A 22,710-nucleotide genomic window follows, 5' to 3' on the forward strand; every position below is an offset into this window, starting at 1 on the left:
GTTCTGCCAGGCACATAATTTGTATATTTAAGGGAGGTGTATGGATGAAAAAGCGAAATATGTTCAATTTCAAAGGCCTTGGAAGCAGCGCTGTCTGTGAGCTTGTATTACAAACAGCCCCGCGTTATTACACAGGCCGCTAATGAGGCCCAGTGAATGAAAGTACAATTTGAATATGCATGACTCTGTCCAGTGAGCAGGACTTTTGTGTACTGATGAGATTTTTTTTTTCTTTTTTCTTTTTCCCTCCTAAAAAAAACAAAAAGGATTAAAATTATTCTTAGGGAAGTATGGCTACCCGGAGGCCAGTATAGCGTACTCAGAACACAGTCACACCAAGTTCAGATGAAAGATACAAGTCCTCCACAGATGCTCCGATGTGGTCATTGTGGAAAGTTGTACACGTCCTTGTCCTTCAGAGAAGGATTGTTCTTAACTTTGAGCAGCTGCGTCATGACAATTTCTTAGCAAAAATATTGATTTTGGTGGCAATCCCTAAAAGTGGGCAAGGTTAAATAAACCTTTCGAGCACAAAGCCTCCCCTTCCGTGGTAAGGCATGCTGGTTAAAAGACTGAGGAATGGGTAAATTATTGCACCAAATGGCTGAGAATTAATCTCTGCTGACTAGCTGTAATCTAACGAGGCGTCTGTGTCCCCGGGAGCCCGCAGAGCGTCCCTGGCGGTATGTGTAGTGTGTCGGGCCTGCCTGACACCCTTTGTCCCCGCTCCCAGGCGGCCTTTCCCCTCATTGTCCGTAATATCCTCATGCATCTGGGACACGTGGAATGCATTCATACTAACAGACTTACCATTGTTTTCTCTCAGAAGCTTTGTTGAGCAAAGACTGCATCGTGGTTACTGATAATTATATTGCTTAATTAATCAAGACAAAAAAAATTTGCAAATCATTGCCCGGTTGCCAAGCAGGGAGATAAAAAATGACAACAATACAAGCTGAAGCAATATAACAAAAGTAACAGCTATCTGATCAGAAATTCTTATATAATGAAGCTATTAATGCTAAATCGGTTAATGTTAACATTGCTCCAGGTGTCTCTACTTAGATGCAAACAAAAAGGCTAACATTATGGATATAAAAGGCCAAATGTTGCCATGGATTCTGTAACCTGATAGAGAGGACAGCCTTTTCATTTGATTAGGGAATGCAATTTAAATACCAGGGACCGAAGCCAAACAAACAGACTTTCCCTCCACAAGCCTCTCGCATTCACCCTGAGGTCAGTGGTTGGCGAACAAAAGGTCAGCCACACTTGCCCTGGAAATGTCTGGATTAATTTTATTACATTGTAATGGTTTGTCCTTTAAATGTGGGGATAGCACTAAATTTCCAGTTGGCCATTATTCTCTTCTTTCCTTTAGGCCTTTTGAACTGAAATATTAAGAAAGCGATTTGCTCGATTCATCTTGTCAGAATTTATGGCCAAATTCATAAAACTTACATATTTTTTAAAAGAAATTTTAAAAGGTATGATAATATTTGTTTTCATGCACTATCATACTTTTTAAAAATCACTTTGACACTATAAAGTGAACTGAAATACCTTTTATATTCTTAATTTGCTCTAAAAATAAAGGTGACATTTTTAAGACATTAAATGACATTTTAGAGGGCCATGTTGAAAATGAACTAATAGAGCCAGTTAATCCATACTAAATATTAAAGAAACACATTTGCCAGTTTGGAAGCCACAGGATACTAAATTTATCAGTTGTCTAATATTAAAAATTTTCAGTTTAATTTTTTAAATTAATGTCCTTGGACACATGCAAATGTTATTAGCAGTAAGAACCATTTTCTTATACAAAACTGAACACTTCACACACACAGACTTGGACCAAAGATCACACAAATATTTAATATGAAAAACTTTTGGCATCTCCACTCCTTGAAAAGAAAAGAGGGTTCTCTTTATGTCAGGCTCCTCACCAGCCAGAGTGGGGACTTTTCTGAGTTTAGGAGTTGTCCCGCAGTCATTATTTATTCTATTTTCATGGTAGTAACTATAACAAAAAACAATAATAGCAATAATAATAAAAGCTATTATTATTATCATCATTATCAACTCTTAAGTAGCTTTTTCCTCTGGACCAGGCACTGATTTAAACACCTTTCATTTCTTAGCTCATTTAATCTTCACAACTTGAACACTTTTAGGTTATAAATCCCAGGAAAGTTTTGCCTCTTATTTTTAAAGCTGAAAAAGAGTATATTTAGAAGAGTAACTTATAGCTCCTGCAGGAGGACAATTTGGAATGGAAATGAAGGTTGTACTTAGTATCAAGCCAAGGCACGTGTCATTCCCTTGAGGAGAGACAATACACTAGAGGTTTACTGAAAAGACTACAAAGCCCACCTTGGATTAATAATTCCCAAACAAAATCAAGTCACTGTACACAGAGCTGTTAAATCACCACTAAAGGCAGGACAAGGGCGGAAACAGAAGCCAATCTAGGTCCTGCGCTCAGGACACCGAACGGTTCTGGCCGTTCCCATGATGGATACCCAGCTGAACCGATCGGGTGGGAAGACGCATCCATCTTTAGAGCCCCGACATAGACTGAGCCTCAGGGGGGCCCAGCTTTTAGGACTTTTCCAAGATCCTTTAGGACTGACCCCCGTTAGCAGCGGCAGAGGCAAGGCTGGATCCTCTACCCACAGTCACCCATAAAATGCTGGATGTGACATGGGGCTCATTCAGATATTATTATTATTAATCAAGATGCCCCAGACTTTCAATCATTTCTTTATATTACAAAGTCTTAAACATGAAAAACATTTAAAAATCCATACTGTCTTTACAATATAATTTTCAAAGAATCTCAGCAATAAAATACAGAATTCTGTGCTCCTGATGAAAGAATGTTTGAAAAACCCCAATTCATATTTAATTCCTATACAGCACGTGTAATTCATGTAAGTGTCAAGTGGCCCCTTTAACATATCGATTAACACTGTTTTTCAGTAACAGGGAATCATATGGCAAACCACTGTACAAGTCACAAGGAGAGTGTGGTGAAAACATACCTCGGGTTTCTTGGTTATCGCGATAAAGAACATGTGATTCTTCATGGGGTAGATGATGATTGAAACGTCTCCGAAGGCGGTGGGGATGATCCCGCTGCGGTAGTCCCTGGAGTGCTCGGACCAGACGATGTGGACTTCGTCATTCCCCAAGTGACGGAGCTGCAAGGGCAAATTGGCTCCTTATTAATCAGAGTGATCACAGCACTTTATGAAGGGTCGCGGCTTACAAATTGAATTCTTATACTGAGAGGCAAAAATAATTCACCACCAAAAAAGGCTACAACACTGATGCCTTCTATGAGGATTTTTAAAAAAGCACAAATGCATGAACAAAAAAAACACACAGCTCGCCTTCCACGAAACACACTGGAACCAAGAGAGGCATGTGAGCATCACAGGTACATGTGGCTGCGTGGGGACAGGACCTTTTCCAGGATTTGTTAAAAATTTAATTTGATTCCTGCAGCAAAGCCTGATGCTTTATGTGGCTGAGTGTGTTTCTACACAATGGACAGTATGAGTCTTTTATTCCATATTACAAAAGAGCTTCATAAGGCTCTTAATTCGATACTGATTAAGAAAATAAGATGCATATAAGAGAATAGAAGCCATTATAACACAATCATTACCAAATGTATAAAAACCAGATTTAGGACAAACCTTTAAGAAAAAGTATATATAATATTACCTTTGTCTAAGAAACTAGGGTTGCTGCTGCTGCTAAGTCGCTTCAGCTGTGTTCGACTCTGTGAGACCCCATAGACGGCAGCCCACCAGGCTCCCCCATCCCTGGGATTCTCCAGGCAAGAACACTAGAGTGGGTTGCCATTTCCTTCTCCAATAACTAGGGTTACTTAAATTTAATAAGAAACTAATATGAAGCACTAGTACCTAGCTTTGAAAGAGTGCCTTACTGCAGAGAAAAGTCTGTTCACACGTACATTTTGTTCTATCTTTCCACTAATGCTCTGAGATCACCTTTATGTAGTCTAACAAGGAGGCGAGGGGCTCAGGAAGGCAAGCCCCCCACCCCCCACCACAGGTGCAGAAGCAGCGTGGAAGCTGGGCGGGGGCTTGTAATCCATGCACCTCCATTGCCCATGGCCATCTAGGCTGCGCCCCAGGGCAACAGCTCTGTGACAGCGCAACTCCCCTAGCCCTCCCATTTATACACAAGAGGCCATGCGGTCCAAAGCTGACGAGTCAGAGACTCCTGGCCTTTCTGGGGAGGGCTTCCGGTGCCTTCCCGGAAGGGACCCTCTGCGCATCCATCAGGGAACAGCTTGGTCCAATGCAAGAACACCCTCCCCGGAGTTCCTGCACAGTGACTGCATCTGGGGCTGGAGGAGTGCAAGTGAGTTCTTGGGGGCAGGCTTGGCTGTGAGTCAAGCAAACTCGATTATAAAAGCTAAAATGCTGGCTGAAATTGAAGTCCTAAACCCATAGGGACTGGCTGGTGAGACCCTAGGATGCCTACTGAGAATGTGAATCCTCGCCCCCGCACACCCGCCTATGCCCGTGACATAGCCTGTCTTGCTTGCGAACTTATTTAACAGGTGAGCCCTGAGAAGAACTAAATTTAGAGGTTCTTAATAAAATAGAGATGTCGTATCAAATCAAGCATTTTGTCTTACAGTATAAAAAAGGATGTTCTCAAATACCGTGTATTTAAAACACACTAATATAAATGCAATTTCTTTATAGACTCTCTGACCACAAGGGGAAAACCCGAGGTCATCCCAGCAGGCCTCCCTTCTCTTCACGAGGTCATAAGGGAGGCTGGTTTCCTGCAATGCCTGCTTCTTCCTTCCTCTGTCATACCTCTGGGGACCACTGTACCTTTGCACCTACAGTGAGGTGAGGTTCCAGCTCGGGCGGCCCCCACGTGAGGCACTTGATTCAGCTGCGTCTGAACCTGGGCTCTGGGACACACTTTACTGCGAGTGCTGAACACGAGGTGTGATGGGTGTGGAAAAATTCAATGACATCCACAACTTTCTAAATGTAAAATAACCCAGCACATAAGTTTTTCCTTCTCCTCCTCTCTTACATATAAAGACTAGAAGGGTAGCAGGCAAAAGTTGAGGCTGATCCCTTATGTAAATAGTTTTAAAAAAAAGACCCTGGGTTTTCATAGTAACACTAGGCATCTCTCTACTTCTAGATATCCATTTTCCTTTCTTTTTCCCTTTCAATAAAACATGCAAGGAGTTCATGACGCACTCCTAAAATTTACTCTTTTGGAGTCAAAACGCAGCAGTGGCTCACCAGCGGCACAATAAAGGCATGTTTTTGAGGGAAATCGGAGTGGTTTCAGATGGAAACTTTGGGAGGAATTTAGAGCAGGAGAAGGTAACTGAGGGCAGGGGCTGCCCGGGGGCACACATCTGCCCTGCTCGCCCCATAGAGAGAGACAACTTTCTGGGTAGTTCTGTGCCCCTCGCTGCAGGGTTGGTACATGCTTCTGAACAGGACCAACACACCCATTGAACAGCCTTCCTGCATGGCCGTCCCACCAAAGGTCGGCACCCCAAAACCTGCGACAGCTCCCTGTCCAGACTCGTGAGTCGCAAGGCATCAGCTCTGAGGTAATACAGTGAGGACTGAGATTTTTGCAGTTAGCCTCCCTTTTCTAAATTAGGTAACTTGATCACATAACCCACGGAAGTCTCCTGGAACTTCCCTGACAGTCCAGTGGTGAAGCCGCCCCCTTTCCAGGGCAGGAGGTGCAGGTTCGATCCCTGGTTGGGGAACTAAGATCCCACATACCCCACAGCCAAAAAAACAAACCAAAAGCAGATGCAATATTGTAACAAATAAAGACTTTAAAAATGGTCCACATCAAAAAAAAAATTTTTTTTCTCCCAATTCTGTTTACAACTGTATCCTCAGGACGGACCAAGAAGGATGAGATCACAGGACCAGGCCCACACTTCTGGCGTGGTGACACTGCAAGTGGTCATGACACAAGGTTCACCGCCTGAAAGCTGCCTTCATTGTCACTTGCCTCAGACCTCTGCACAAGTCATAGGTTAATTCGCCAATGCGCAGAATTTAGAGCTGAGGCCATGGAACCAGTTGCAGATACATCAGGCGTGAAGAGCAAGGACGCACCCTCTTCCGTCCATGACGAGAACATGGGAAGGAAGTGCAAGTAGGAGTCACCCGGCCAGACTGTCAACCACGTCAGAACACCCAGGAGTACCCCAAAAGCTTCAAAGCGCGACTCCGTCTAAAGGGGGTTTCATTACAGAGACGTCACTATGTGAGTTTTGGAGAATTCCAATGACGGGCCCTCCAGGGAGAAACTCGAGCCCACGGGTCAAGCTGATGGGAGTGGTGTGTCGTCTGCACGAGCCATCCTTCACGCCAGCTACTGCTTCAACTGCACAAGAGGCTCGACAAACGCTCGGGGCTTGAGCCTTCAGAAATCAGTGCCTGTCCTGCCACTTCTCACCCTGACAGGGCTGTGCAAACCCTCTGCCGGGGCCCCTCTGCCCGCTGCTGCCAGGCAGCGCCCACTGCTGACACTGGCCCTGGTACACACCTAATGGGCTGACCTCCTTTTCCGACTAATTGCATTACGTCGCCAGCTGGCTCCAGAAGGAGTCGTCTGTTTGATTGAAGAATTCCTGCTCCTCAGTGGGCCCGGCTGCTACTTTTACTAAGTAACAGGCAGCCCTGACATCCCCATTGTTCGGCCGACAGTATGCCCATCCTAAAATCTAAGTTTTATTTGTAAATTAACCAGGAAACTTCCTGCCAGAGCAGTGCTGCCTGGAGACTGATAATGTGGGCCTTTCATCCCCTCCACTCGTCCTGTATCACTGCCAATTTGTTTTTTATGCGCTGGCCAGCCTCGGGCTATAAAAGCCTTGTAAGACATAAGTGCAATTATAGTCCTGGAGTCAAATGAATTGGACAAATCCAATAGCACAGCTCTGTCCCCACTCTGCAAACCCCTACAGCAGTTAGATTAGCTGTGAAAAATCTAATCGGGCTGGAGCTAACGAATTTCTGCGGTGAAGGATCAAGAGTTCAGTATGGGGTTGCCACCAGATTGCAGGGTTGAAAAAGTGGCCCCGTGACGGGGGCAGAGGAGAGCATGAATCACTTTAGAATTCTGCAGCTCATTTTTAAGCTGTTAGGGACAATTCAGTCGGAATGAGACGAGGAACTGTGGGGCCGCTGTTCTTGTGACTGATTTCTGGTTGAGCTGTGAGACGTCCTGATAGAGAGAGTTTGTCACTAACGATGCTAAATCTTGGAGCAGCAAAAGGGATCAGCTGTGTTTGCCTGATTACAGTAGGGAACCTTACAGCCCAGCCAAGCCTCGGAACAGGATTTATAACAGGGTGTTTTTATCAAGAAAACAGTGTTTTCTCAAAAAAAAAAAAAAAAAAAAAGGCAATCCTACTTAGGAAATAATTCTTTTAAAAGTTTAAAATATAAAGCAATCTTGTAACAAAACAGTTTTCAGTCATAAATAAGAAAATCATAGACTATGGTGACGCACTTGCAGAGTAGCAGCAATTTACATGGTAATAAAAAAAATGATGTGTGGGTCTTGCCTGAGGCTTCCCAGGTGGCTCAGTGGTAAAGAATCTGCCTGCCAAGCAGGGGATGTGGGTTCAATCCCTGGGTCAGGAAGATCCCCCGGAGGAGGGTATGGCAACCCATTCCAATATTCCTGCCTAGAGAATCCCATGGACAGAGAAGCCTGGTGGGCTACAGTCCATGGGGTTGCAGAGTCGGACTGGACTTAGTGACTGAGCATGCCTGAGAATCTTGCCTAGGGTCTGGGTAATCTGAGATCATGTCTCTGTGGGCAGGGTCCCCTCCACTAAGAACACCACCACCACCAAAACCTAAGATGTGGAGGCAGCTCCATAGGCCCTGAGGAGCCAGTATGTGGCCACTGAAGGAAAGTCAGTCATGCTCTGCACATCCAAGACCCCTGGTCACTGTGGGAGGAGTCTGATCATACCCTGATCTGACCACTGAGGTCCCCTGGTCACTGTGGGAGGAGTCCGATCATGCCCTAACCTTACCACTGAGGTTCCATGAGTACGGCCACCTACTGTGTATGTGGTCCGGATGGCCATGGCTGCAGTGATGAAAGAGCAAAACCACAGAGAAGAGAAAAGAGGCAGGTAGAGGGAAGCCCGCAGGCCAGTATCAATCACTCACCTAACGGGCCAGGAAGAAGAGTCCATCCAACCAGTGGGCAAGGATGAGGGCTGCTGGGTACCAGCTTGGTGCTCAGCAATTTTGCAGGCGTTGCCCACCCACTGCCCAGCAACCCTGGGACATGAACTGTGTTTTTAATCCCATTTAATAGATGGGAAAACCGAGGGAACTGGCTGACGAAGGGAATGACTACACACTTGGAACCCTGGCTATAGACACTTCCCTGCCACCTGACACAACACCAAACTGCCAGTCTTAGCATCAGAATGGTCTGCTTTCCACCCTCCAGGGGCTGCCTCAGTTCCTGGGATCCTTGTTGGAAGAGAGGGTTGTCAAGAGGGGGTTCTGGGCTCAGCCCCTGGCACCAGCATGTGAGGCCCAGTTGTTCTAATCTGGAAACACAGACATGGGTTAGATTTCTAGGCTTCCTCCCCAGAGTAAAATGTCCTCTTCTTTTAGGGGTCCCCTCACTTCCTGCTGGTCAGCTGAGGTGTTCAGCCTGCAGGTTAGAACGCACGGGGGGCCCTGGAATGCTGACTCCCAGCTGGAGGATGGAGGTCTCCTCTGAACTCGAGAGAAAACTGCCCGCAGGCCCCATGCTGATGGAGAACAGGAGTTGGGGCCGTGGGCAGTAGCCCACCTGCACTAGCCGTTTTGCAGATGGTCTGCCAAGTGACCCCCTCTGGCAGCCCTGGGGGGCACCAGCCTTCTCCAACCCCAGCCGTAGAGGGTCCTTATGTCAGATGAGCTTGGCCAGCCTGAGAGGTCAACAGCATAACTTTCTCTCAGTTAATAGTCACGGGAGAGAAGATCCAAAGTTAACAACATCGAAGATGCTTCCTTCATCTTCATCCCAGGATTTAAGACTTATACGACTGACCGATTTTCCTGTTATCTTTGTCTAGTTTGTGCCAAGCAGGATATTTCAGATTAATGACAATGGTAGCTTGAGGAGAGTGACCCCAGGGCTGTGTCCAGAGGAAGCCAAGTGACACATCACAGACTTTGCTCTGTCCCAGGACAGCCAAGCGTGGTCCCCAAGGAGGCTCCTTACCTTTTTGGTGAGCGAGTCGTCTGAGTCTGACGGCATCCGAGTTGAGACGTGGAAGATGACTTCCACGGTCGAGGTAGCGTAGTAGGGGGCGGTCTGGCCCGTGCTGCCATTGCGCTGAAGCCCGCCCATGAACCCACAGTGGGTTGACAGGTCCACCTGATGCAGGTCACAAGGGAAAAGAGTGAGGACCGAACAGGAGCTGTTCTTATTCACTAAGCGGGAATGTGCTTGTGAATTTTTTTTTAATCTAAGTATTTTCATTTTTATAACTTTCTGCTCATAAACAATTGTAATACAAAGTTAGATGAAATTAAAGATTAAATAAACATTAACTCAATAGTCTGTAATGATCTATATGGGAAAAGAATCTAAAAAGAGTGGATATGTGTATGTGCATGTGTGCATGCTAAGTCACTTCAGTCATGTTCAACTCTTTGCGACCCCATGGACTGTAGCCCTCCAGGCTCCTCTGTCCATGGGATTCTCCAGGCAACAATACTGGAGTGGGTTGCCATGTCCTTTTCCAAGAGATCTTCTCAACCCAGGAATCGAACTCGCGTCTCTTGTCTCCTGCACAGCGGCACTTGAGAAGCCACTAGTTCACTGTGCTGTACACACATTATACAAGCTAACATATATAATATATACACATTATATAAGCTAACGCAACGTTATAAATCAAGTATACGTCAATACAATTCTCTTTTAAAAGATAAAAAAATTAATGATGAAAGGGCTCCAAAATCCTACCTACTTTAAAAAAACCACTAGCAAAGGTTTGATGCATATTCCTTCAACTTTATTCCCCCAACACATAAATATATCTGTATGTAGAGACATGCACAGAGCTCCCTTGTTGATGGATTTGTGGCATTTCTGCTTTCTCCAACAGTCCTGGTGTGGTCAAACTAGAAGGAGCATTCAAAGCAGTCTTTCAGGTCAAAGGGTACAAATGCTCCCAAACTTAATAGCCACTCCTAAACTGCCTTTAAAAAGGGTTGTTCAATTTACACAGCTGCCCAAAGTCTCTGACTCATAATTCTTTTTCAGGCTAAGGTATGAATATTCTCTTCTTAGTACTTAGATTATCTTTCAATATTTTGTTTTTACTTTTCATAAACCTCTATTCCTTCAGAAAAGCACCTGTGGTAACACAACTGAAAAAAAAATAAACAGAAGAATTTCTTCTGTGCCAAAGACAATCAATATATGCACTGAATTAATCTTATAGTCTTTTCTTAAAATGATAGTTAAGAAATGCTTAGTTTAGAAATGTGAGTTACATACTACATATATTCCATGACAAATAAGAAATCATTTTATTAGTAAGACGAACAATTTACTGAAAGTGTAATAACTATTTCAGACTAAAATCTTCTTGACAAGAAAGTACATGGTCTTGACCTTGATATGCTCTTGTCCTGTCTTCATCTCCTTATCAGCCCCTTTGCTAAATGCTCAGCTCTCAGAGGTAAGTCTCACTTAGGTACCCAGAGAGCTTCCCACAGCACAGACGATCAAGAAACCAAAACAAAAGTAATGAAAAGTAAGAAAATTATTTCAGATATGTTAATTTCTATTTTAACTATTCTGGATTCTTTTAGAATATGTTCTGGAGATGTATATGTGTATGTGTGTGTGTGTGTATAAATGTATGGATATCTTTCCGTCAGAAAATCATTTAGCCAAGAAGAAACAAAATTTTAAAATATCAACCACCCTGGGGTCTACCTGAAGGAAACAAGTTGGTAGCAAAACCATCACAGCTACTGTCAAGTCAACTTTTGACTCCATCCAACTCTTCATTTTTCACCCATAAGTCATTGATTTCTTCTCCAATTTCCATACGGGGACCAAAGTCACTGCTTCCCTGCCCATGTCTGTCTTCTCTTACTACATACTGTCTACAGTTGGGAGAGCCAATCTGACTATTCAATTCACATAAAAAGCAAATGAAACAATATTAAGAGGAAAGTTAAGGGGGAACAAAAGTTTATGTATAAAGTATGAAAAAAGACTACCACAAGAGGTCAAATTCTATACACCCTTCAACTCCAGAACTCTACCCACACTATATATGAATGTAAAAACGCATATCATCAACATCTAGCTTACATACATCCTTAGACAGTGCTGATGGGCAAACACCTCCTAGATGAAATTAATTACCTCCCATCCAAGTCCAGCAACAAAGTCTTCATACGCTTGGCTTCCCCTTTCATTGGAAAGGATCGAACACTTGTCTTCTTGACCTTCGGCAATGTAAAACACTGCGATTTTGTGCGTTTCACGGCTGCGAATTTTTAGGTTGGAAGGAGTTAGAATTCTTATGTATAAAGTTTGGTTTTATTGCTGCCACATATATGTCTGCTATACAGCTGACGTGTACCAAGAACTTACAAGGGATCAGGCACTGTTCCAAGAAGGCTCAGCACACAATCTCATCTATCCTTGCAGGCGCCCTAAGAAGACAGGTCTTGTCACCACCTCCTGGTAGAGACGGTTGAAAGGAGGCGCAGCACGTGACACCGCAAACGGGAGGTCAGGAGCTGAGGCAGGGCAGTCTGGCTCCTGAGACCACCTCTTAGATATGTGGTGTGTGAACAGCATGTAAGAGTGCACAGTTTGACAAACTCTCTCTAGCTTTGGTAAAAAAAAAAATACTGAGCCTTTCAGATAGATATCAGTGGTGGACAGATCCATGTGACCATGTATATTTCACTTCCCACACCTTTAGATAAGGAAACTGGGGAGCTCCCTAATTGGGACTGTAACATAGGCCAAGACTACTTGAGAAATGAAAACTACTTCTTTGAAGCAGGACACATTTAGGTACCATCTTTGTGAGGGGCTGTACCCAGCCTGGGCTCTGACTGATCTGAGGGTGCCTGAGAAGTTGGACAGCTGTCCAGGGAAACTTCTTTGGAAGTATAAACTGTTTGTCCACTTCCTCCATGATGGATTTGGGGCACTCTGCTGTTGAATCAGGTAAATGCAACACTCTGAAGAAAGGAGTTCTGGGTCAACTTTTGTGCGTCTGATATGGTCTTTGGCATGTAGAATTTGCTCAGCTAAATCTCTGTTGAATTGACCTGAGAAACAATGATATACTGGAATATGTCGATAGCCATTTCTATTAATATAAATTATACACTGGAGTACGTGTCAAGGTCACTAGATCTACAACAAGTGATATGTGCACAGTTTAGACAGGTGATGACATCACTCTCACTGGAATAGAGCTTTAACCAAGAACCACAGCTCCATCACCCAAGACTTGGATTCCAGTCCCTATGTTTTAGATTTTGGATTACCATTTCCAAAGAAGTTCCACTTTTCTCCCGATTTCTACCATATACTCTGGAAAAATCTGTTGGAAAAACTACTGAGCATTTAAGCAACATGGAAATGTTTCTGTTGTCTAATCATTTAACACCTCAAAATTATAATCTGATTAGACTCAATAGTGATAGAATCTGGGCTCCGTATTTTAACACATTCTTCAAGATCTTCTGTATGTGTGCTAAGTCACTTCAGTTGTGTCCGACTTTTTGCGACCCATCAGACTCTGATGGACTGTAGCCCATCAAACTCCTCTGTCCATGGGATTCTCCAGGCAAGAATACCAAAGTGGGTTGCCATGCCCTCCTCCGAGGGATCTTCCTGACCCAGGGATTTGTCTTGATAGCTTACTCCTCCTGCTTCCCCCATAGTTTACATTTAATGACCATACTCAGAGGAAAAATTAGAAAATATAGAAAGGAAAGAGAAGAATTAAAAAAAACCCACTCATGTTCTCTGCATATATGTTGAAATCACAACGGTTACTATCTCAGGATGCGTTTCTGCCTACAAAATGAGACGCCATCAATTTGTGTTTTGCCACTGTTTTTTTTTTCACTTAAAATATTTGTGAACACTTTAAAAAAAATTGTGTAAAATATGCTTAACATAAAAATCATTATTTACACCGTCTCGGAGTGTGAACACTTTTACACCATATGCTTGTGTAACAAAGTTATTAATAATGATTGTGGAATATTCCATTCCATTATGTTACTATTCCATATCCCAAATCCTTGCTACTGGACATCTGGGTCACATCCATTTGAAAGGTGTTTTCACATCATCTTTGATAGTCCTTAAAATAAATTCATAGATGTGGAACTATGATCATTGCCTACTTTAAGGCTTTTGAAGTGAACTGTCATGCTGCCAGCGGGGGAGGTGGGTGTCCTGAAGACCCTGATAGAGCCTTGCTCTGTCATGTTCGTGGGGGTGCCGCTCTCCAGAGAATGGATGTGGGGGGTGGAGAGGGGATTCTGTGCTGATGAATGCTAGTGGGCGGTGCTCCAGCAGAGACCTTGGAAAGCTTGTCCTCAAGCACATGGGGCCCAAAATTGTGACATCATTTCCTCCTGAACTACAGGCAGGGTTGGCCAGCAGTCTGGACTCAGACAAGTTGATTCTAAGATCTGTAATCATGTAGGGGCTTGGATGGTAAGGGAGGTCATAAGCCACGAACTAAAAGACAGTCTCTTTCAACAAATGGAGAGCAAAGGAGAGTCAGTCCATTTCTCTGCAGCTCCATCTACATACTGATAAGTCCTCAGCATTTAATTTTTCTCTATTCTATATACTGGACGTACAAAAAACAATCTCAGGTTTATCTGAAATGTTTTTGTTTGTTCTCCTTAAAGTCCAAGCTTTTTACTTTGTAGTTGCTTAAGGGTCATGGGTCCTCATCAGCTCCTTGTGGAGCAGAGAGATGCTGGGTGACTGCATGACGGATGGAGGTGTGAGCCCAGGTGACCTTTAGCTGTAAACACTCATCAAATTTCACAGCTTCCAAAATGTTAGCACCGCAGAGAGCCTGGGAGGATGCAGACGTTGTGTCTGGCCTTATTAGAGCCAGGCTTCTGAAATGATAATTAGCAACATCAACAGCACTTCATGTCCAGGAGCGGCAGGCCCAGTGTACAGAGGAGCAGGTAGTCCAGAGCACATGGACAGCACTAGAATTTGTTTTTGTTTTTTTTTCCTTATTAGGACTAGACCAGAATAGCTTGGTTTCCTTGTGTTGTCACATTAAAAAGCCAAAGAAACATGACTGTCACTTTTACTTTGTCTTTTGGTGGGGAGAGGCATTAATATTGAAAGGGGGAGCTTTCTTTAATGTGTACATATGTTCATTATACTATTTACATCTTTGCTAGCTTCACAGCATATAGATCCTAGTTGTGAGATGGTCTCTACTTTTCTTGCGTGTATGCTCAGTTGTGTCCAACTCTTCGAGACGCCAAGGACTGTAGCCCACCAGGCTCCTCTGACCATGGGATTCTCCAGGCAACAACACTGGAGTGGGCTGCCATGCCCTCCTCCAGGGGATCTTTCTGACCCAGGAATCAAATCCATGTCTCATGTCTCTTGCATTGGCGGGTGGGTTCTTTACCACTAGCGCCATCTGGGAAGCCATACTTTTCCTAGGAACGGGTTAAGCAGAAACCCTGACTTGATAGCAGGGAGACAAATTGATACCAGAAATTAATAGAAACATCCTGATAAGAAGTTGAGGGACAAGATATGTTCTTATTTGCTAACTGATTGATAACAGGATCTCAAAGCTAAAGAACCCCCCAGCTTATTTCTGTTCTTTTAAAGAACCCTGAAAACATCCTTACTGTAAAATAAGTGGATACCTTTTTAGATGTCAAGAACAGTTCCCCAGGGGGTTATTTCCACTGTACCTCATGCAGTTAAAGTACATTAATTTAATGGGGTCCACTGGAGAAGGGAATGGCAAACCACTTCAGTATTCTTGCCTTGAGAACCCCATGAACAGTATGAAAAGGATACTGAAAGAACTCCCCGGGTCAGTAGGTATGCTACTGGAGATTAGTGGAGAAATAACTCCAGAAAGAATGAAGGGGTAGACCCAAAGCAAAAGACTCATTGGAAAAGACCCTGATGCTGGGAAGGATTGAGGGCAAGAGGAGAAGGGGACAACAGAGGATGAGATGGCGGGATGGCATCACCGACTCGATGGACATGAGTTTGAGTGAACTCTGGAGTTGGTGATGGACAGGGAGGCCTGGTGTGCTGCGATTCATGGGGTCGCAAAGAGTCAGACACGACTGAGCGACTGAACTGAACTGAACACTCAACAAACTGGCCACAAGCACAAGACACCAATGTTGTCACTCAATAGGAAGGAGCATGGAATAACTCAACCTACACTGGAAAAGATGAGTCTGGAACCCAAGTGACTGCTCATTTCCTACTAGACAGTGGGAGGGAGGGGGCAGTGAATCCACAAGCCCCTTCAGGAAACACCCCACCCTCCGCCCCCGCCCCAGAATTTCCTTCCTCTGGAGAAAAAGCAGCACAACGGCAACTGGGAAACGATGTGGGGAAGGATAGTCTGAGGAATAACAAATGCAGGTTTTTCTCTCTAAGGAGATGCCCAGTGATGCTTCTGAAGGGAATACAATAGGAACAGAAAGCTGTTTTTAAGTGAGTTTTAAAAAACTCAAGATTAAGGAAGCAGTTTATTGACGACTTCCAAGCACCTGTTATGTGCCCAGCATGACACTTGCCCCAGGCTGAGATGTTTTTGGAAGCCCTTGTTTCCCCAGATTAAACACGGGTTAGAGCTCATCTTCAGAACTGCTTCTAAAATCATTCAGAAGAGAGGTCCATCTGAGATCTGACCTGCTTTGGAGAACGAAGCTCAGGGTCAGGGAGCCCCTGATTACAGCACCCAGGTCTTAACCTAGCCCATGGGATCCAAACCACGCTGCCGCATGATGTGGACTGGCACCTGCCCCTCAGCAGAACCAGAGGCTTGGCAGAAAGATGACGAGAACCAGCGTCCACTGGCTGAAAGGTTCTTAATCAAGGGCAGAGATTAGAGGACTTCTTCATGTAGTAAACATGTAAGTTTACTCCTCAGGATCAAACTACCAAAGGTATAAACTGCCAGGCCCCTGCAGGGGTGTCACTCCTGCCACCTTATCTGGCACCCCTCCCCGCCAGCACACAAAAGACAGACAGGAACAAGGAGGTTTGATACACTTTCACTTACCACTGCCGGGAGTCCAGATTTTTTAGCTCTCTCAATAATTTTGAATTTTTCTTCAACAGATGGAAGTTCTTCCTATACAGAAAAAGGGTTAAGAGAAAAGTCATGTAATCACAGATCAATTTTGCCCTTCCCAATCAATGCACAAACCTACCGATTCATTCACCCATCCATCCATCCACCCCTCCACAGCCACTCCATTCACCAAAGATTTGCAGCCGAAGCCTAGAGAAGGAACTTCATTCTGAAGATGTTCAAAGGCGTCACAATTGCACTTGCCTCCCGTGACTGTCTGGGGACACTGGCTGGTCACTGAGTGTGTGACTGATGTGTGTGCACATCCTGCTGGTACCACTGTCACCTCTGTCATGAGACTCTTTTCTCACCTCTGCAGCTCAACCCCCCCCATCTGCAGTCTCCTCCACTGCCCCTCACCTCCCGATGGACCCGCTGTCCTTCCTGAGGTCCTGAGGCACTCTGTCTTTTATCAGAGCCATAACAAGTCTTCCTCCCTCACCAGACCTAGGGAGAAACTGTGGCTTACTCGTCTCTGTAGTCCACTGGCATCTTTCATGAAGGCAGAAGCAACAATGGGCAGAGCAGTAATTAAAACACACACACAGAGTAAATGCTTGATACTCCTTAAAATACACAACAGATGTTTGGAATTCAATCTGTGCATCAGTAGAGTAAAATTAGTTTTGTTTTTAGTTTTAATTTAGGGTCTTCCCTGGTAGCTCAGCTGGTAAAGAATGTGCCTGCAACTCGGGGGACCCTGGTTCAATTCCTGGGCTGCGAATATCTGCTGGAGAAAGGGTAGGCTACCCACTGCAGTATTCTGGCCTGGAGAATTCCACGGACAGTACAGTCCATGGGGTTGCAAAGCGTCGGACACGACTGAGTGACTTTCACTTTTAGCAGCAGAAAATAAGCTACGTGTGTGTGCTAAGTTGCTTCAGTCATACCTGACTCTTTGTAACCCAATGGCCTGTAACCCACTAGGCTCCTCTGTCCATGGGATTCTCCAGGCGAGAATACTGGAGTGGGTAGGCATGCCCTCCTCTAGCTATTAACGCTGAAACAGAGAAAAATCTCCATTTTCTGTTCTCTTTTTCCCAAACCCCAAACTGAGAAGAACAGTTGCACACACACAAAACAAGACAATTGACGGTCTAGAGAGGGTTGTTACCTTCTGTCCCAGGAATTCATTCCCAAGTCATCGAGCAGCAGCCTACAGAAGTAGAAGGCTCCCCGGGGCTCCACTGGGGATGGCGGCTCCTGGCTGGCGACCCTCATGGCCACATCCGAGTTGCACCTCTGGACATATTCGTCTTCTTGTGTGCTCTGGCGCAGCAGGACCTTGGTGATCTCCTTCTCCTGGTCCCAATTCATGCCACAAGGGGGTGGGGAAGGCTCATTCAGACGGAGCTGGGATGGCAAAAGGCATTCAGGACTCGTGTGGCCAAGGTTTTCAAGTAATTTGTCGAGGACATCCTCTCCCTCCTCAGTCTGAGAAGGAGCCCTCTGAGGTCCAGGGGTTGGGGGTTGACAGCTCGAGATGAGGAACGAGGGGCTTCTGCCCTTGGGGGCTAAGTGGCCTTCCAGGGGTCCGTAGAGCACCTTCCCGTCCCACGAGTACTTCCCTGAGATGTCCCTCACGATCACTCTCACGTCCGAGGGGGCGCCCGCTGGCGACCCACTGGCAGGACCGGTCGCAGGCGTCTGCAGGTAGGAGATGAGGGTGCTGTCGTTGAACACAAACAGCTGCAGGCTGGGGCTCCTGAACACGTCTGGGGAGAGCTCGGCGGCGTCGGCGTGCACGTTGTCATGGTGCTCGCCCACCAGGCTGTGCAGCACAGCGGGGCCCCCGCAGAGCGGGAAGTGGCCCAGGTGGTTGACCAGGTGTGCCATCACCATGCGCGCTGTCAGCGGGATCAGCCCCAGGCTCCTTCTCCTCCTCTCTGCTGACAGTGAGATGGGGACACGGGGACACATTGGAGAAGGAAGGTGAGAAGCAGCCACCACCAGACCACGACCCATCCCCAGCAAGAAGGAAGCTATTTTTTTTTTTTTGAGTCTGGGGATTTTTTTTTTCCACCTGTTTTTCTTCTTTGGACATTGACTCTATTTGAATTTACAAGCACAATTTAAATAGATGACTAAAAGAACCAATTTACAGGAAGGTCTCATTCTGAAAGGGACATTTAAAAATGTCCAGTACAGCTATAAACCAGAGACAGATCCTTTAGCACTGACGGCTCTAAGAGCTCAGGGAGGTAGACATCTGCCCTTGGAGAGCAGGGCAGCTTGGAGGGCTGGGGACCAGGGCTGGGGAGGTGGCCTCGCTCCCTTTGTTGGGTAAAGGGAGACACCGATAAGGGGATGAATCAAGCCTGGGATGGCTTACATATATTTGAAGCAATTTGCTTTAGGATTATTGTGACTATGTTTTGTTGTTAGGGCATTTTAAATATTTAACAGAATCTGATATATTAATAATTCATGGAATTACTTAGAAAGCTTTCACTGAATTTGTAGTTGATTAAATGCCCAGGAGCAACTAATTTATAAAATGTTTAAGACTTCAGATGTATAGAAGGACTTTGACAATAGCAATCAAGGGGGCTGTGTGAAATGCTTGCGATATGATGGGGAAGCAGGCAAAATCCACAAGTAAGGGCTGAAACAATTACTGAAGCCTCAAAGCAGTTACAGAAATCTTAATCCACCACGTTTACAAAAGAACTGTGTGTTAACCTAAGAACAGGTCAAAATGAAAACTTTTAATTAAAAAAAAATCTACTAGATATTTAAATAAACTAAGTTTTCTAATTTGGGCTTAAAGGCTTAATACATACTTAAGAAACACTTGGTTTTTAAATTCACGACATGAAAAAACAAATATTAAAAGTTATCACTAAGTATAAATATGCTTTTGTGTGCTAAACATCCTCCCCCTTAGACTTTAGAAATCTAACTGACTTATTTATAAAACATCAATTTTATGATGTAAAAATTCTAGAAACAATCAAATCCTAGCATCTAGGAAATTGTACATGATGACTGAAATCGTCCTAACTTCTTTAGAACTTCTTAATATTTTAGAGGGGGTGGGTGGACAAGAAATTATCTGTATCCGACAATGCAAAATAAAATTTCATTTAAAACCTCAGGTTTCTTAGAAGCAGAGGAGGTCATCTGCATGTGTCCCTGAGATGAAATGTTTCTTCCGGACCCTCTGACGTGTGGACAATTTCCATACAGCTGAGAAATTTAAAACACCTCGACTCATTCCCTCAGAATCACAGTGATGAATGCCTCTGTTTTTGTGTACATATTAACTTTTTCAAAAGTTACAGATGCTTTTTATTCATGCTTATCATCCCATATGAATACACAACCCATCAGAAATGTTAATGCCTCTACAGCAGAGCTGCGGCCAGCTGGGGGCTCAGGAGTCCATAATGTAAGACACTGCATGACGATGACACGGAGGCACAGGCTTCGACACTAACAAGAAAAGTCCGACTGGAAGCAGGCCCACAGCAGAAAACAACTGGAAAAGCAACCCTCTCTACTTTTACTTACGTAGGTTGTACTTATAATCTGAGATAAATACGGATCTGTATTTTAATGAACATGCTTGAATTCTGCAAGGGGAAATTAACCTGGAGTCACATTACTCGTCATAAACAATGACGCACCCCAAATATTTTTGGTACCGAAAAGTAAGGAAAGAGAATATTTGTGGAATAAGAACTGTTTCTCCCTGGCAGACTTCACCTGCATCAACTGCCCAGGGCTGCCCTGAAAAATCAAGAGGAAATCTAGACCCCATTAATGAAGAAACAAGCTTGTGACTTCTGCAGGCTATGTAAAATCATATTCCATATATTTATTTCATTTTTCTAAACTTAGAGAGGAAATATAAAAGCAGTAATTTTAGATTGTCCTTTAACTTTCTTTCTTTTTTTTTAAAGCTCCTCCCGTCTCTTCTTTTTAAGCAATTAGGTATTAAAGATGAGAAGAGTGAGCAGGTATTGTACCACTGATGGCTCCTCTTCGAGCCGAGCCAACAGCCACTTAGGCTATAAGGTGGCTGGATCTCTCACTTGTAACTCTGTTTGAAAGTAGTCATTACATCAAATGGTCTATGAAAGAATCATTTTAAAATGATAGACAAAAATATAACATTGCTTATCAGAAACATTTTCTAACTGGAAACAGTTTGGTTATAAATGATGAATTAATGACACTGAATGGTTCTTCGTCCATTTCCCTCACTCTGCCCTCACTCTTTTTTCTTGGAGGATGTTTTTTCCTTCCAGGTTCGGTCTCAGCCCTAGGTTTTTAACTTGCAAGGTCCATAAAATTATCATGGATGATCTAACGCTCTACATCCACATTTTTTTTTAACTTTTACTTTTTGAGACAACTGAAGATACACCTTTACTTGTAAGAAATAACACGGAGAAATTCCAAACATCCTTCACCTGAATGGTAAACATCTTGAGCGGCAACAGGACAATATCAGCATGGTCACCAAGACCGTGCATCACTGTTCAGAGTTTACTAGTTTCACAGGCACTCAATTGTGTGTGTTTATGTGTGCACGCACGTGATTCTATGCAATGTTATCACACATACAGATGACACTCCCCCATATTCTGACTATATTCCAAAGCATAGAGATGGGCTCCCGTCATTTGGGGGAGAAGCGTGGTAGAGGAGGACATGCACAGCCTACGTTTTGACCTCACCCACATCTATGACAAGCCCTCTGCTGGGAGTAGAACTATCCTGCCTCCATCTGTCTTGGTGACTCCCATCTGGTCCCTCTCTACCAGCTCCTCACAAAGGCTGCCCTTCCTCCCAATTCTGACTTAGGCACTTCTCCATGGGAAACTCGTACAGGGCTCCCAGGCCACACACAATGAATCCTTCTGCCTGATTCCTATCTCTGCATGTGATGAAAAACTCCTTGGGGACAGAAAGTGGACTGTGTGTGGGGATTTGTGCCTCTCTCAGGTCCTCGAGCATACAAAACTCAACTCCGATGGGAGAAGAAAGGGGAGGACAGAGAAAGAGGAAACGAGGAAGCAAGGACTTGATATCACAGAGCACTGCAGAAACCCAGATTGCAACCACTAGCTTCTTAGAAAATAACACAGCGAGTACTCACAAACGGCTACCATTTTCCCTTCTGCTGCCCACAGCAATGAATAGCCTGAAGAGCCTTACCCTCTTCAACAGTGAGCAGGTTGCCCAGTTCTGCTGATGAATGAAATTGGACCGGCTCAGAATTCTTCACGTTCGCCAGCGGCAGGAAGGGGTCGTAATCCGAGGACGACAGGTCCGCCAGGGTCAAGGTGTAGCGGCTCTGCTGGCTGTACGTGCTTGAGCCACAGATGCAGCAGTGCAGAACCTGCGTGCACAGGAGGGAGCGTGTGCTGGGAATGCCACCCACCGCCTGCCCCCTGACGGGCTGTCAAACGACAGCAGCCCCTGGGAGGCAGGATTCCTGCTTGATAATTCCTGAGAACATCAAATCCTTTCCGTCCTAAAACACCTTCTTGCTATGAACATGCTTATCTCGCTCCTGTTGTATCGATGGCAAAAGGAAAGCAAAAGTCAGCAAGCGGGCTTTTTGGCACTCTATGTGGTTGCACACGCCTGATGCTGCTCCCATCCAGGAAGGCACGAGAGAGGTGACGACGAGGCACGCGATGGGCCACGGGTGCCCCACCACCCACAGTGGCAATCAGAATGAAAGCCATCAGCAGAAACCGCTGACCTAGTGCATAAACGTTCACAGATTTGAATTCATGTAACTCATGACACGAATGAGGACTTGGAAGGGCCAATCTGATATGCTTTTTAAAAGGTATAACTGATGAAGTAAATCTAACACAAATTCTAAAAGTATCCTTACTTTCTTAAGATGAGTTTCCTGAAAGCTCACTGGCTGTTTACAAACTGCCATTGACTGAAGCTGACGCTGTGCCCACAACCGTCTTGAGGATGTCAATGTGTATAGGTGAGCTAATCGCTATACTAAAGTTTCCTTTCAGATCATAAATGTAAAAAACTGAGTTTGAAGAAAATGAAGGTGATACTTTTAAAAACTAAGGAAGGATTGCTTTTAGATGATGAGCTCTGAGGTCAGGCTGGATGTGTCTCGATTCAGTTCCTTCCAACTGTGTTGCCTCCTGGGGACTGGAGGAGGCTGGCGGTAACTGCAACTTTCGTCCATGGCTACAAAGGATCAAGAACAGCAGGGGAGGCCCATCCGAATACGCCCTCTTCCTAGCGAAAGAGCAGTACAGGAAAATGAGGGT

At 44.7% G+C, this 22,710-nt stretch overlaps 1 protein-coding gene across 5 annotated transcripts in view; it reads right to left on the reverse strand.

Moving 5' to 3' along the window:
- Nucleotides 1-22,710, reverse strand: part of RALGAPA2 (Ral GTPase activating protein catalytic subunit alpha 2) — a 290,293-nt gene that overhangs the window by 86,843 nt on the left and 180,740 nt on the right. For 4 of the 5 annotated variants that reach the window (XM_019973256.2, XM_070801052.1, XM_070801051.1 and 1 more), the window contains 6 exons: nucleotides 21,614-21,797; nucleotides 17,562-18,336; nucleotides 16,376-16,447; nucleotides 11,461-11,584; nucleotides 9,292-9,447; nucleotides 3,048-3,206 (listed from right to left, as the gene is read on the reverse strand). In XM_019973256.2, coding sequence (XP_019828815.2) covers nucleotides 3,048-3,206; nucleotides 9,292-9,447; nucleotides 11,461-11,584; nucleotides 16,376-16,447; nucleotides 17,562-18,336; nucleotides 21,614-21,797 — 1,470 coding nt within the window. The remainder of the gene's footprint in view (nucleotides 1-3,047; nucleotides 3,207-9,291; nucleotides 9,448-11,460; nucleotides 11,585-16,375; nucleotides 16,448-17,561; nucleotides 18,337-21,613; nucleotides 21,798-22,710) is intronic. The other variant, XM_070801054.1, reaches the window with a different exon arrangement.

The sequence above is a fragment of the Bos indicus genome, chromosome 13, assembly GCF_029378745.1.
Source record: "Bos indicus isolate NIAB-ARS_2022 breed Sahiwal x Tharparkar chromosome 13, NIAB-ARS_B.indTharparkar_mat_pri_1.0, whole genome shotgun sequence".
In the NCBI taxonomy this organism is placed as follows: domain Eukaryota; kingdom Metazoa; phylum Chordata; class Mammalia; order Artiodactyla; family Bovidae; genus Bos; species Bos indicus.